The sequence below is a fragment of the Danio rerio genome, chromosome 8 (assembly GCF_049306965.1).
Source record: "Danio rerio strain Tuebingen ecotype United States chromosome 8, GRCz12tu, whole genome shotgun sequence".
NCBI lineage: Eukaryota > Metazoa > Chordata > Actinopteri > Cypriniformes > Danionidae > Danio > Danio rerio.
The window spans coordinates 20,475,393-20,489,758 of record NC_133183.1 but is presented as its reverse complement, the minus strand read 5'-3'; the positions used below and the strand labels follow the sequence as shown (position 1 = coordinate 20,489,758).

General features: G+C 37.1%; 2 protein-coding genes across 3 annotated transcripts; one reads left to right on the top strand and one right to left on the bottom strand.

Moving 5' to 3' along the window:
• Positions 1-3: 3 nt before the first annotated feature.
• Positions 4-8,036, bottom strand: ccdc181 (coiled-coil domain containing 181). 2 transcript variants are annotated; one of them, XM_009303903.4, is made up of 6 exons: positions 7,870-8,027; positions 6,503-6,639; positions 5,021-5,941; positions 3,326-3,472; positions 2,259-2,416; positions 4-1,303 (listed from the first exon to the last, which is right to left on the bottom strand). In XM_009303903.4, the coding sequence occupies exons 2-6, from the start codon at positions 6,602-6,604 to the stop codon at positions 1,291-1,293; spliced, it is 1,341 nt and encodes a 446-aa protein (XP_009302178.2). In that variant the 5' UTR covers positions 6,605-6,639; positions 7,870-8,027; the 3' UTR covers positions 4-1,290.
• Positions 8,037-8,413: 377 nt separating this feature from the next.
• Positions 8,414-12,975, top strand: LOC141375533 (uncharacterized). The gene is made up of 2 exons (XM_073909925.1): positions 8,414-8,775; positions 11,217-12,975. Exons 1-2 carry the CDS (start codon positions 8,762-8,764, stop codon positions 12,673-12,675), a joined length of 1,473 nt encoding a protein of 490 aa, XP_073766026.1. The 5' UTR covers positions 8,414-8,761; the 3' UTR covers positions 12,676-12,975.
• The last annotated feature ends 1,391 nt before the right edge of the window (positions 12,976-14,366 follow it).

Below are 14,366 nucleotides of genomic sequence, written 5' to 3'. Positions count from 1 at the left end.
ATATTCAAAAACTTAACTTTTTTTATTTTGAGGAGAGTTGTGAAATCAACCATTTTTGATATCCTGATTTCTAGTACAATATCAAAATAAGAAAAAAACAGGATGATAAACATCAGACAAGGACCAACAATTTACAATGCCTGTGGCACAAATATGATGAATAACCGACATTTTCATCAACATTCAGATATCAATGTCAATCCATATGAATGTATAAGGCAAAGTATAGGAACAGTGGTTGGTCATGATTTTTCTTTCATGCTTTCACCATTTTAAACACAGCATCCACAGCATCAATCATCCAGTAGATATCAAGTATATTTTAAAAATGCAAAAAAAAAATCATTATAGTTCAGCTATAATTAATATAAGGGGTATAATTACATGCTGATTAAAATAGTTTTAGAGGGAATAAAACATTTACTATCCCAAAAGTGTTCGAGTGCAACTTCCCACAAATACTATAGATCACCAAACTGCTGCATTAATATAGTTTCCTCTGTGTAGCTGTGCCAACAGATAAGTGGCAAATCTAGAAGATAGCCAGCTAACACAAAATGAAGATATCTGATGATTCAGCATTTTATGCAAAACTCCATTAAACCATCCTGGAGTATCAATTATTTTAAGTGCCTAAGGCTGCTGGAACAGGAACATCCACTCAAGCACCTGTTTGATCTCTGAATATTAAAAACGGCTGAATGGAAAATGAATAAAAGAGAGCTCCTGTTTGTGTTTCCCAACCACATGCTCTTTCATCCACTGTATCAAGAGGGATGAGACAACTGAACTCACCACATATACAGATGAATAGGTGGTTCCTGAAGTATGGTGATAATGGCTGAACTGGAGGAGCTTCAGGCTGTGACAGTGTTCACGTGCACTGAAAAAATACTGGATTCCACACAATTCTCAACACAACACAAATCAGTTACGTTAACTTAATAGTACTTACACATTTAAGTGTAAAACAATTAAGTTGTCCCCCTAAAAACCTGAATAATCGTGTTGATTCAGCTCATTTTAAAATATGTAGTTTAAACAAGCAGCAAAAATATATTTTTGAGTGTGTGTTTGGGGTGATCAGTAGCGGTATGGGTCGCTGAATCGGAAGGGTTTGATCTCATTGACGGTGCAGAGGAGGTCATGCATGCGTCTCGCTCTTCTCTCCTCCAGCATGAGCCTGCGGGAGCGCTCTCGAGCCAACTGATGTTCTGCTCTTTTCTCTGAGCGCTTCCGTCTCAACCACCTGTTGCGCAAAAGAGCAAGAGAAGGTGCTTCACGTTGGTTTTAAGGATAGGCGCTGCAGATGGATGGGGAAAAATGCACTGATTGTTATCACCACGACACCAACCCAGTTGACAGAATGCATTGAAGGGATATAGTTCACCCAAAAATGCTAATTGACTTACTATTTACTCATCCTCAGGTGGTTATAAACCTTTGTGTTTCTTTCTTCTGTGGAACTCAAAAGGAAATATATATGTCTAAGAAAAAAGCTGGAAACCTGTAACCATTGACTTCCAGAGAGAAAAAACAAATACTATGTATGGAAGTCAATGGTTACAGGCTTGCAGTTTTCTTGAAATATCTTCTTTTGTGTTCAACTTAGAAAAGAAAGTCAAGTCAGTTAGGAACAAGTAGAGGGAGAGTAAATGAATAGTGATTTTTCATTTTTTGGTGAGCTATTCTTTTAAGGGTTGTGAACATTATTTTTACAACGTGAGTTTGATATTTAAATATGCAAATGGTTCATTTATTTTATTAAATATGCACTAATTTGCATATTTTTCAAGAACAAAAATCTGAACATCGGATGATGCCGCATTTGAAATGTTCCTTTTTATTCATCTTAGAGTCAAAGGCATTTACAGATGGGATTTCGGCTGTCTCTTTTTATCAAATATTTATCATATTCATTTCTGAACACTCAGAAAATAAATGTATGAATATATCTCTCTGTTAAAAAAGAGAATACAGATATAAATAAAACTGTAACGTCTAGTCTGTGCAGGTGCTGCTGAAATGTATATTTGTGGCTCAGTGCAGGAGACAAAACTCATTTTGAGAAATCAGCCTTTAAATATATGTCTTGTATATGAAATCTGCAGACACAAATGTATAAAGTGTGAGAAAAGAAACATTTAAAAGTGTATTCTGGATCCTTTTGGATCACAATACACTGAAAAAATTTGTTTATGAAACATCAAAAATCAGGGTCTCAATTTCTCTGTATACTGTATGAGGTCTGAACTCACTGTCTGAAGGCCTTCTCGCTCTCCTCCCGGCTATGCAGGCAAAAGCCGCTGTCTTTTTCCAGTCTCTTCATGTCTTCTAGCTGCTTGTCTTTGAACTGCTGTTCTTGTTTCTTCTGGAGCCAAATTTTAAAAGCCTCCTCGGGGTCGCCACAGTCCCTCTGCCAGAACAACAGCAGCAATTATAGTGACAGTCTTTTAATGGCATCAAGCCAGTGATTATACAGTAAGTGATAAGTCAATAGACTTATGAATGGGTTCTTAAATTTTCTAAAATAACTGTCTGCTTAAACACCAAATCAGCATATTAGAATGATTTCTAATGGATCATGTGACACTGAAAACTGGAGTATTGAGGCTGAAATTTTAGCTTTTAGAATTTGATTTTAAAATATATTAAATTGGAAACATTTGTTTTAAATTGTAATATAATTAATCTTTAACTCTTTGATCGAATAAATGCAGACTAACGATAAAAAAAACTATTTTGGAGAATCCAAATGATTGTAAATCTATTAAAATTAAACATTTTTAAATTAATAAGCCATTATATGGAAAACAATTAGCTTTAATATGAACTATGTCGGAGTTTGCATGTTCTCCCTGCCTTCGCATGGGTTTCCTCCAGGTGCTCCGGTTTCCCCCACAGTAAAGACATGCGGCACAGGTGAATTGGGTAGGCTAAATTGTCCGTAGTGTATGAGTGTGTGTGAATGTGTGTGTGGATGTTTCCCAGAGATGGGTTGCGGCTGGAAGGGCATCCGCTGCTTAAAAACTTGCTGGATAAGTTGGCGGTTCATTCCGCTGTGGCGACCCCAGATTAATAAAGGGACTAAGCCGACAAGAAAATGAATGAATGAATGAACTATGTCTATGTCTATATACTGTCTATCTTGTCCCTAATTATAATTAAATCCAACAAATCAGAAAGAATTTAAAAATAATGAAAGTATGAAGCTTTTATATTTTAGACTGATGATTTAATTTGGCTGTTCTTGACAACTAAATGATTGCAAACTCCAGTTAAACATCTGTTCTAATGGATACAGGGCTCCTCCTAGTGGACATACCCTACAGCTCATCCTCTCCATTTCCTGGGCTTTGTGAACTCTCCTCTCCTCCAGCAGCTGCTCCCTCTTCCTCATGAGCCACGACTGGAAGGCGATCTCATTCTCCTGACGCTTCTGTTCTTCCTCTTCCCTTTTCTTCATCTCATCCTTAAAAAGAAAACCAAAAGATGCAGGGAAAAATTCTGAAAATCTAATGTTAATCCTCAGGCCAAAATGTAAATCAACTTCAGAGAAGAGTTTTAGCTTAAACTGAGGTCCTCTCTGACTCATAAAATGCAAATCAATGGTTATTGCCACTTTGAAAGCTATAGGTTTGAACATATCCAGCTAAAATAAAATGAAAACCTGTCCCTCCTGAAAATACACTAAGACTATTATTAGCTTCCTTTCACATAATAATGTATGTGCACGAACACTCATGAACTGATGTTGTGTGTTTACAGAGGAGAGGGAGGACGTGTGTGTTGTATTGTACAATAAAATGTCTTAAATTTGTTAATTTGATGATTAAATAGTCTTAAATGGTTAAACACGAAGATATTCTAAAGAATGTTGAAAAAAAGAGCCATTTACATCCACAGTAGAAACAAAGCATTTTATAAAATTCAGTAGCTGTTTGCTCAAAATTCTTCAAAATATCTTCGTGTTTAACCATTTAAGACTTTTTAATCGTCAAATTAACCAATTTAAGACTTTTTAAGACCTATTAAGGTTGCCACAAAAAAATTCTAATGTAATTATTTCTTAGCAACATGTTTTAATGTGTCAAAACAAGAAAATTGTAGTTGTACAGTATACACTAATTTTAACAAAATATTTCCTTTTTTATATGACACCTTTAGCATTAAAAGTAAATTTATTGTAGAGGCATTTACATAAATAATCAAAAGTATATACAGTTGAAGTCAGAATTTTTAGCCCCCTGAATTATTAGACCCAGTTTATTTTTTTCCCCAATTTCTGTTTAACGGAGAGAAGATTTTTCTCAACACATTTCAAAACTTAATAGTTTTAATAACTCATCTCTAATAACTGATTTATTTTATCTTTGCCATGATGACAGTAAACAATATGTGACTAGATATTTTTTCAAGACACTTCTATACAGCTTAAAGTGACATTTAAAGGCTTAACTAACTTTATTAGGCTAACTATGTAGGTTAGGGTAATTAGGCAAGTTATTGCATAATGATGGTTTGTTCTATAGGCTATCAAAAAAAATAGCTTAAAGGGGCTAATAATTTTGTGCTTAAAATGGTGTTTAAAAAATTAAAAGCTGCTTTTATTCAAGTCTAAATAAAACAAATAAGACTTTCTCCAGAACAAAACTGTGTTATTGTTTTTAGTTTTCTTTCCCTGATTTTATTAAGATGTATTTCTGGTGATGTCGGACCAAGTTTTACTTGGACAAAGGAAAATTTAAGACATACAGTAAAATATTTTAGTGAATTGAAGATTTTTAACGCCTAAAATTTTGTTTTTGAAATTTAAGACTTTTTAAGACCCTGTTAACAAAAGAAATAATTAACGATGACAAAATTGTAATTTTTAAGTGAACTATACCTTTAATGTTCTACATCTAAGTCACAAAGGACCAGAGAGTGGGTAAATTAAAAGCTTAATAAGCACATTTACATTTGTACATGTACATGTACATTTTAATTTCTATACAACTAAAATAATTTTTATGTTCACCTCTTTGGCTTGCCTCTCCCTGCGCTGCTGAAGTTTGGCCAGTAATTCTTTCTGCTGTGGCGACAGGGTGAAAGTGGCATGTGAAGGAGCTCCATTTGCAGACTGGACCCTTCGCTTGGTGCCTTGCACCCATGTTCCCCTTTGGGATGGCCTAGCAGAACTAGGCCTATTTCTGTGCTTCGGCGGAGGCTTGGGAATGTACAGAGATTCATTACTTGGGGGAAAAGGTGAAGTCAAATTCTGCCTCGGCGAGGACACTGGACTTTTATTGAGATGCTGACCAGACTCAGTTTGTCGTAAAGGAGCTTGTTGATTGTCGTTGTGAGAAACTGGCAAGGGAGGAAGCAACCCTTGACTTTCTACTTCCTTAAGACTCACCAGATCAAACTTTCCATCTTTTTCAATCAAAACTCGTCCTTCTTTTCCTCCCTCATTGTGCTCATCCTCAGGACCGTCCTTGTTCTGGTTCTCTTCTCTTTGAGAGATCCTCAGTCTCTGCATTTGTCCGGACACCTCTTGCTCTTCCTCTACGTCTCCAAAGGAGGTGATGTTGCTTTCTTGAGCGTCAAACTCATGAGCAGGAACCACCAGGTCAACCAGAGTGTCTTTAAACTGGAGGCGTCTGCGCCGCATCTGGTCTGGAGGATCCTGGTCCTGGAGTTGCTTGTTAGCCTCTTGAATTTTATCCAAAATATACTTCTTTTCATCATCAAGGTCTTCATCGTCGTTCTGTAAGTGTGGAGATGTTATAAGCTCGTCCCTGTCAGGATCTACCGTATCCTCTAATGGCTCCATAGGCGTCGGCCACCTTTCACCCCCTTCCTCATCATCCATTTCTTTGTGCTGGTTCAGCACATCTTTAAAATCATCTTCTTCCAGTTCTTTGTCTATCTGAGCTTCAATGTCATCATCATCTGGATCCTTTGTTGAAGAAAATAATGTATGAGAAAGGCAGAATAAGAAACACAATGCAAAAAAATGTGCCATCAAGTGGATTAAATTCATGATATACTCTCCCTTCACAAAACCTGTTTGGGTTTCTTTCTTCTGTTGGACACAAACAAAGATATTTTAAAGAATGTAGAAAGCCAGTAGACTTCCATTGTATTTTATTTCCACTACATCTACCAGTCTCCAACATTCTTCAGAATATGTTCTTGTGTTTTCAACAGAGGAAAGAAACTCAAAAAGGTTAGGAAACAACACTTGAGGGTGAGTAAATTGTAAATAAATTGGCTGAATTAATCCTCTAAGGAGAGTGTGTTCTCTGAAGGCCGAATCAGATACATAGAGTGTATGTGCTGAATAATGCAACGCAATGAGACATAGTTCTCTGGGTGAGTGAAAGTGTGTATGGATCTGTGTCAGCGGGGTGGATTTCACACACACGCACGGGTACGGCGTCTGTGTAATGCAATACCAAACACACTGTCTTCGAGATATGAAGCTGTTTCTGCCATCATTGTGTATTCACTAGCTTACCTGTTCCTCGCTCTTGCTCTCCTCGCTGATAAGCCAGTCCAGATCTTTCTCAAAGTCATCCTCATACTCATCCACAGCGTTTTTTACTGCAGAAACACTCATTCTGTCCCCAGTTTCTCACCATGGAAGGATCCTCACTAAAACAACGGAGAAAAATCACTAGATTATTCTAATACAAAAAATCGACATATCTTAAAATGATTATTTAGAAATCAGAATTTTTTTTAGACGAGATTTAGAATTATTTGAAATTATAATTATTCATTAATGATTTTATTGACAAATTTGATCAGTATTAATTCTCAATTCAACTTAATTACATCATCGCAGAGATTAAATCACATAGGGGGGACATAAATATGTTAGCTGGTTTGTTGAGGTGGACGTGAATATAAAGAGATAAAGTTCATTAGATTGTGATGTCTCTTGAATTGAGTGTCAGATCTGTAATAAAATCAAACAAAAACATATGCATATACTTATTTTAGCAAGTTGCCAAGGAAAAAAATATATTTAGTTTGATTTGATGTGCTAAAGAAACTAAACTGCAAACAATCTGCTAAATCTGTCAGTACATTATTTGTTATAGTCAAATTCTATTATTCCAATAGAAATTTCTCCACATAAAAATACTGTAATTTGGGCATTTTATAATGACAATTTGTCCAAATAACAAATGTTTTAGTTTTTTTTTTCAATATGTTTATTGATTTTATTTCCCTTTTCTCCCCATCAACAAGGCATTCAACAACAATGCAAACTACACAGCACATATCTACACCATTCTTATATATGTATACATAAAATTGTAATATATAGAATCATGACCTCTTCCTTCTAAATTTTGGATAGTTATTTCCTCTAATTTTGATAAAAAGATGGTATACAACTAATCTGTGTTTCTTTTGATGACATGTAAAATGTTTTAGTTACTGAGTGTGGATGAATACCAGGGTTACTCCATTAAACGTTTGTTTTCTTAACATTTATCAAATTGGTATTGTGTTGTTTAACAATGAATATATTTTGAGACATGGCATCTTTTGTTATTTTGACCAATTCTATTTTTCATGTTCAAACATTTATCATATTACATTAAGAAAAAAATAACCATTAGTTTGCAGAACAAAACAAATGTAACGTTTTGCTCATACACATAACTTTACATTTTACACACATACAACTTTACATTTTAAATCCAAAGAAATGGACAATTTCCAAATGGTTTGTTGTTTCATTTTAACATGCAGTGTAGTGTTAATATGTCGACATAAACCCTGGTGGTCTTCTATGTTTATAGTAGAACTGACCTACTCGTTTGCTTTCAGTTATATTATTTTCCCGCGCCTCAAGATGCATACTCTTACCTTCAGAACTTCTGCACGGTGTTGCCTTGCGCTGAGGGCAAAAAATTGTGTGTCAATTCATTATCCGCTCTCTCTATATATATATCCGAGAGCGGGTCTCTATGCGCAACACCTGTACAGTAGAGAGCAGCTCTAATCCTCGGCTGATCCTCGCCTTCAAAGGACCATGTAACAGGTGTTGCTATAGAGACGCACAACACGGCCTGTCGTGGTGCGCGCGCATGCGCAGACTCTGTAAATGTAGACGGGAAATCCAGCCAGATTTTTATCTGTGATACAGTTAGTGGAAAAATAAAAAGGCACAACAAAGACAATGTGGTTTACTTGTTTGGCCAAATCGTTATGCATAAAAATGTTTATTCATAGTTTATTTCAAGTATTTACATAGTTAATAATAATATTTTTATTACCCTGACACTTCTCTATTTCACTTTCTTACTGAATGCTCAGCACTTGTACTTTTAAATGTTTGCAGAGTTCCCGCTTAAAAAAAAAAAAAAATATATATATATATATATATATATATATATATATATATATATGAAAGAAATATCCATGTAGTCACTCTCCAAATATTCTGTTTTGTAACTGTGTTTTATCTTATTGTAAGTTGTCCCTGTACTAGGCGCCTTGACGTTGCGCCTTGACATTCTTGAGCACTGGATAAAATTGTTCTGCCTAACTGAGCTGAATATTTGCACGTATTCATAGCCCATGTAACCCTGAGTATGATGTATAAAAGCTGGGAATACCCCAGACTTCTTTAGAAGAGAGCAATAAACTGTTGGATTCACATCTCTCAGTTGTTGTTGCCTTCCTGGAGCTCCAGCTTACTGAGGAAACACACAGACGGTCTGCAATTTATCCCAACAACTTGGTGACCCCCGACGTGATGAAGCTGATCAGGTAAGACATGAATTTGGTTTTGACTACCTGATTAGTTTCATCACTGAACTGAGTGTTCAGGAAGCTGGCAAGACATGAATTTGGTTTGACTGCCTGATAAGCTTCATTACTGAACTGAGTAATCCTTGGCTGGGATTTTCCCTGAAAAGCCAAGAAGAGCGCGCTATACAAAAGTAAAACGATCATTCTGTGTGTTTTCTAGTAAGTATTTACTAACATGGGTGGTTCATACCCCAAGCCTGAGATAGGGGAAGGCCCTAAAGATTGGATGTATCGATGTGGGTGGGGATATTACACTAATCCATGGTTAGATAATCTAGCAGGGTGGACTGAGGCACAAGCGATGCGTCCCTACCCTAGAGATGGGTCATTTGACCCCCATGTGCTAAAACGGGCTTACAAATTAATTTATGAAAGTGAAGGAGATCCCGAATGGGACCATGATTATATGAAAAAGGGTTATGAAATCTGGATGAAGATGATGAGTGTGTGGAATGATAAACAAAATATTAACCTACCAAAAGAGGTAAAGAAATTAATTCCGAAGCCTCTTAAAGGCTCAGCATCAAAGATTGAGGTAAAAAGAAAGGGGACACCCAAAGTGCCTCCAGCCCCCGTTGTTACTGTTCCCTCAGTTACAGTTACTGTTCCTACTGCTACCCTCTCCTCCCACCCTCCTGATGAGGGGCAAGGAAAGGCACATCAGAGGATGCCTCTGTATCCTGTACAAGAATTAGAGGGGCTTCGCACAGAGAAACCAGACCAAGGGGATAATCAGGCTTTCCTATGGGTCTCAAAGAAATGGGGACATGCTGAAGTAACCCCTCCCTCCGCAACACAGCTCAAGGATGTCATTTCACTGCTTCCTGATATGAGCAGGCCAGTAGAATTTGTAGAAACTATGATACGTGTCTCTAGAAATGCACAGCTTACAGGAGCTGATTATAAATTTATATTGATGAACAAAATGGGGTCTCAAGCAAAGGCTTCGAACGATGACTGGCGATGGTCTGTTTGATCAAACTTTGAATGTCGCCCTCCAACAAATGGGGGGTGCGCAGCCATACCCTTATAACTGATTTAATAACGTGTTGCCATCTTCCCTCGCAACTGGCCATTGTTAAAACTTAGAGCCATTCGAAGGAACACACTGATGAAGCCAAAGGAAACGCTCTGGCTGACCGACATGCTAAATTAGCAGCACAACAGCCTTTGCCTGAGGACTCTATGCACGTTTCCTTGTTGTCTACAACCTCGGCTTCGGGGATGCTCCCTGACATTGATTTGGCTATGTTACAAGCATCAGCCACTGACGAGGATAAGTCCTTCTGGGACGACTTTTCTTCCACGTTTGATGAAAAAATGGGTCTATGGCACGACAAGATAGGTCGCCTGTGTCTCCCACATGTGGCACTGTCATTCCTCGTCCACGAATTTCATGGTGTCACTCATCGTGGACGAAGAGGGGTACATGAAACGATGCGATCTTTGTTTTGTGTCCCAAAATTAGAAACCACCATTAATAACATACTTGACAAATGCCTTATATGCGCTCAATATAATGTATCAAAGCCTGTGGCACAGCACCAACATTTACCAAGACCGATCACACCTTTTTCTGAATGGCAAGTAGATTTCACGCATATGCCCAAGAGGGGACCGTTTAAGTATCTACTGGTTTGCGTGGATAAATTTTCAAAATGGATAGAAGCTTTTCCTTGCTCAAGGGAAAATGCAAAGGTGGTAACACAGAAATTGATCTCTGAAATTATACCTAGATATGGGATCCCACAAAGTATCGATTCAGATAAAGGAACACGTTTTACATCAAAGGTAACGCAACAATTGGCAACTGAATTAAATATAAATTGGCGTTTCCACATACCCTATCATCCACAATCATCTGGATTTGTGGAGCGAACTAACAGAACCTTGAAAGGAAAGATAAAGAAGGCCTTAAGACAACAAGGTCATAAAGATTGGGTAAAAATTTTACCAATAGTACTAGCAGATTTGAGAATGACACCACAAGCAAATTTGGATTCTTTATCACCATATGAGGTGGTCATGGGAAGACCTTTCCCTATCCCATGGCAAGGGGGAATTATGGGAGTGGGTATTGAGCTTTCTAACCACATGTCAGAATTCTCAGCGGCCCTAATTCAGAAACTCAATCAGTATTGGAAAAGGGTAACAAAGAAACACCCTGAAATTCCACTTGAGGCAGCACACCCTTTCCAGATAGGGGACAAGGTGCTAATAAAAGATATAAAACCCCAGAAAGATTTAACTGACCCCAAATACGAAGGGCCAGCTGAGGTTCTGGCTGTTACACGCACTGCTGTATTAACTGATCTTTTTCCACAGTGGATCCATGGCACCAGAGTGAAACCACTGAAGTAAATGTCTATGATCTGATATTAATAGTTTTTGTTTTGCAGACTACTTCTACTGATAACCCTACTGGGACTGACACAGGCCCACACTGAAGTACGCAACTTATTCTGGCAGTATGCTAACTGGACTGCACGACAGACAACCAATGAGTCATGTGTTGTCTGCCAAGAAGTGTTCTCCTCTGCTGTGACTATATCCTTGAAACCTTTGCCTTTTACATGTACTGAACTTGCTTTTTGTACAAATGCTTTGGGAGATATTTATGAGTGGCGCCCCACATGTGTTTCTAACAAGAAAACATGGGAGCCTCTTTGCAAATCAACTAACAGAAAGAATCATTCTGTTGTAATACCTACACCTAGAACTATGGGTTTGAATATTTTGTTGACGAAACCCCAGGGTTTCACTTTTTCTTTTTGCTTTAATGGGACAAATGGAGGTAATGTATCCACCTTAAGAGCTAAAGATTGTAATATAGTAATTGGCGAGAGGGATCGATTTTCAGGGGTATATTTACCGTGGCGAAAGAATAAAAAATATAGTTCTCTACTAAGTGTTTGTCCACATTACATCCCAGGCACCTGTGAACTGAACAAACTTAAATGTGCTAATATCACAAATGAGACAGCTGTCACGGCATGTTACAGCCTGAACAACACATGCTGTCAACGCAGCAATGTAACTTGTGTCCCTACTTGGCCGAGACAGGATGCGGTCCTGGCCGATGACTGGTACTGGTATTGTGGGGGAGAAACCATCTTCAACACTTACCCCACCAATTGGACTGGTCTTTGTACTGTGATCCAATTACAACACATGGTCACTGTCATGCATCTTGCCAGACAATCCAAAAGGGAACGGAGGTCAGTTCCCCAGGACGACGTACCCGACGAACACCGTATGAGATCACACTGGACTAGATTCTGGGAGGCTATGATTCCCAGTTTTGGCGTAGCAGATGCCTTAAAACAGCAAGAGATCATGCATTATAGACTGGCCTCTTTTATTAACAGTACCACGGATGCCATTTCTGGACTAAGAGAGGAGATGAGAGCTCTGAGACTAATGACTATGCAAAACAGACTGGCTCTGGACATGCTCTTAGCGGAAAGGGGCGGGGTCTGTTCCCTGGTCGGAGAGAGCCAATGCTGCACTTACGTTCCCGCGGATGATGAGGATCTTGGACGAGTAGGACAAGCTGTAAAGGCGATGAAAAGGATATCATCACAGGTGTATGAGGATGAGATGAAGGAAAGAAATTTTAATTGGGGATGGGGATTTTTAGAAAGCCTGTTTGGATCATTGGCTCCATATGTCTCAATGGTAGTACCGGTACTTATTATTTTCTTATGTGTATGTATTTTTGGTCCATGTCTTCTGAGATGTTTTATGGAAAGAATGTATAGGATGGTTAATGCCTTAGGTAAAGGGTATGAACATTTAGCTATGAATGGAACTGAGGGTAACCATTTAACAAATAGAGTTTATGAGAATATGGTATGATCCAGGCTCTTGTAAAAAACAGAGCCTGGAAGAGGGGATTGAAAGAAATATCTATGTAGTCACTCTCCAAATATTCTGTTTTGTAACTGTGTTTTATCTTATTGTAAGTTGTCCCTGTACTAGGCGCCTTGACGTTGCGCCTTGACATTCTTGAGCACTGGATAAAATTGTTCTGCCTAACTGAGCTGAATATTTGCACGTATTCATAGCCCATGTAACCCTGAGTATGATGTATAAAAGCTGGGAATACCCCAGACTTCTTTAGAAGAGAGCAATAAACTGTTGGATTCACATCTCTCAGTTGTTGTTGCCTTCCTGGAGCTCCAGCTTACTGAGGAAACACACAGACGGTCTGCAATTTATCCCAACAATATATATATATATATATATATATATATATATATATATATATATATATATATATATATATATATATATATATATATATATATATATATATATATATATATATATATATATATATAATTAATACAGAATATGTGATAAAAACCAAGGGTTCACATAATGTCATGAATGAATGAGTGAATGCATTGATGGATGGATAAATGAATGAATGATTGGCAAGTAATAACCTTAAACTGCACAGATTTTTTGCTGCTTTTCTAAAACATATTTTTATAGCACCCATGCAAATATTCAGTTCAATTCATTTCATCTTTATTTCTATAGCACTTTTACTGTGTAGATTGTGTCAAGGTTGAGGTTCACACATCACATGTCAGCCCGTGTTTTTGTGGTTCCTGAGCATTCTAACTAATTTAAAGGCTGCAGTCCATGAGAGTGGACGATTGTCATCCAATCAAATGGCAGTAAGGCTTAATAAATCCACTACACTGAAAAGCAGCATGGCACCAGTTCACTCCAGACACAAACATAAGCCACATTAACAATGTTTTTATTCATATTTATGGATATGATAACCAATATTTGATAGATTGTATGTAAAAAAAGAGGGATTGCACTTACTAATTAAAGTTTAAAATCTTTTGTAACATTGCAAGCTATATCAGGATTTTTTTCCTTCAAATATGTCTGTCCATTAGGATGTACAATGGGTTCAAAATCTAACTGAAATTAAATCTCCAGTAATGCTGAAGAACTGAAGCACTAATTCATTGCTGAACCAATTTCATATGCAGAATTTACAGATCTTAAAGTTCTTGAGCACATTATGTTGAGTGATGAGGAAGATGAAGATAAAGTTTGTTGTAAACAAGATGCAATCTATATTTTATTTAGATATTATAATCTATATTATAATCTATATCTAGGTGCAAAAAAACCCACAAAATTAAAGTAAAACTGTTACAGTCTTCATTGTGACTTTGAAAATAAATTTCAGGAATATACCAGCAATTGTGTGTGTTTTTATTTTTATTTTATTTTTTGTATTTTATATTGATAAAATGTTCAGTAAGAACTGTTCTGACCTGATGTCCATTGAAATGGACAACGAATATACGCTATGTACTAAAAGGTTGTTGATTTTTTTATCATTTATTGGAGCCTCTAGAACCGTGGAAACATACTTTACCATTTTTCAGAAACTTGGAACATAATTTGGGTCTGAAGGGGTTAAAACAGATCCTAACATCTTTTTGAAAGAGAGAGAAACATTATAGATGGCTTTCACCAACATACAATTTATGAATAAACAACCTGCCGATTTA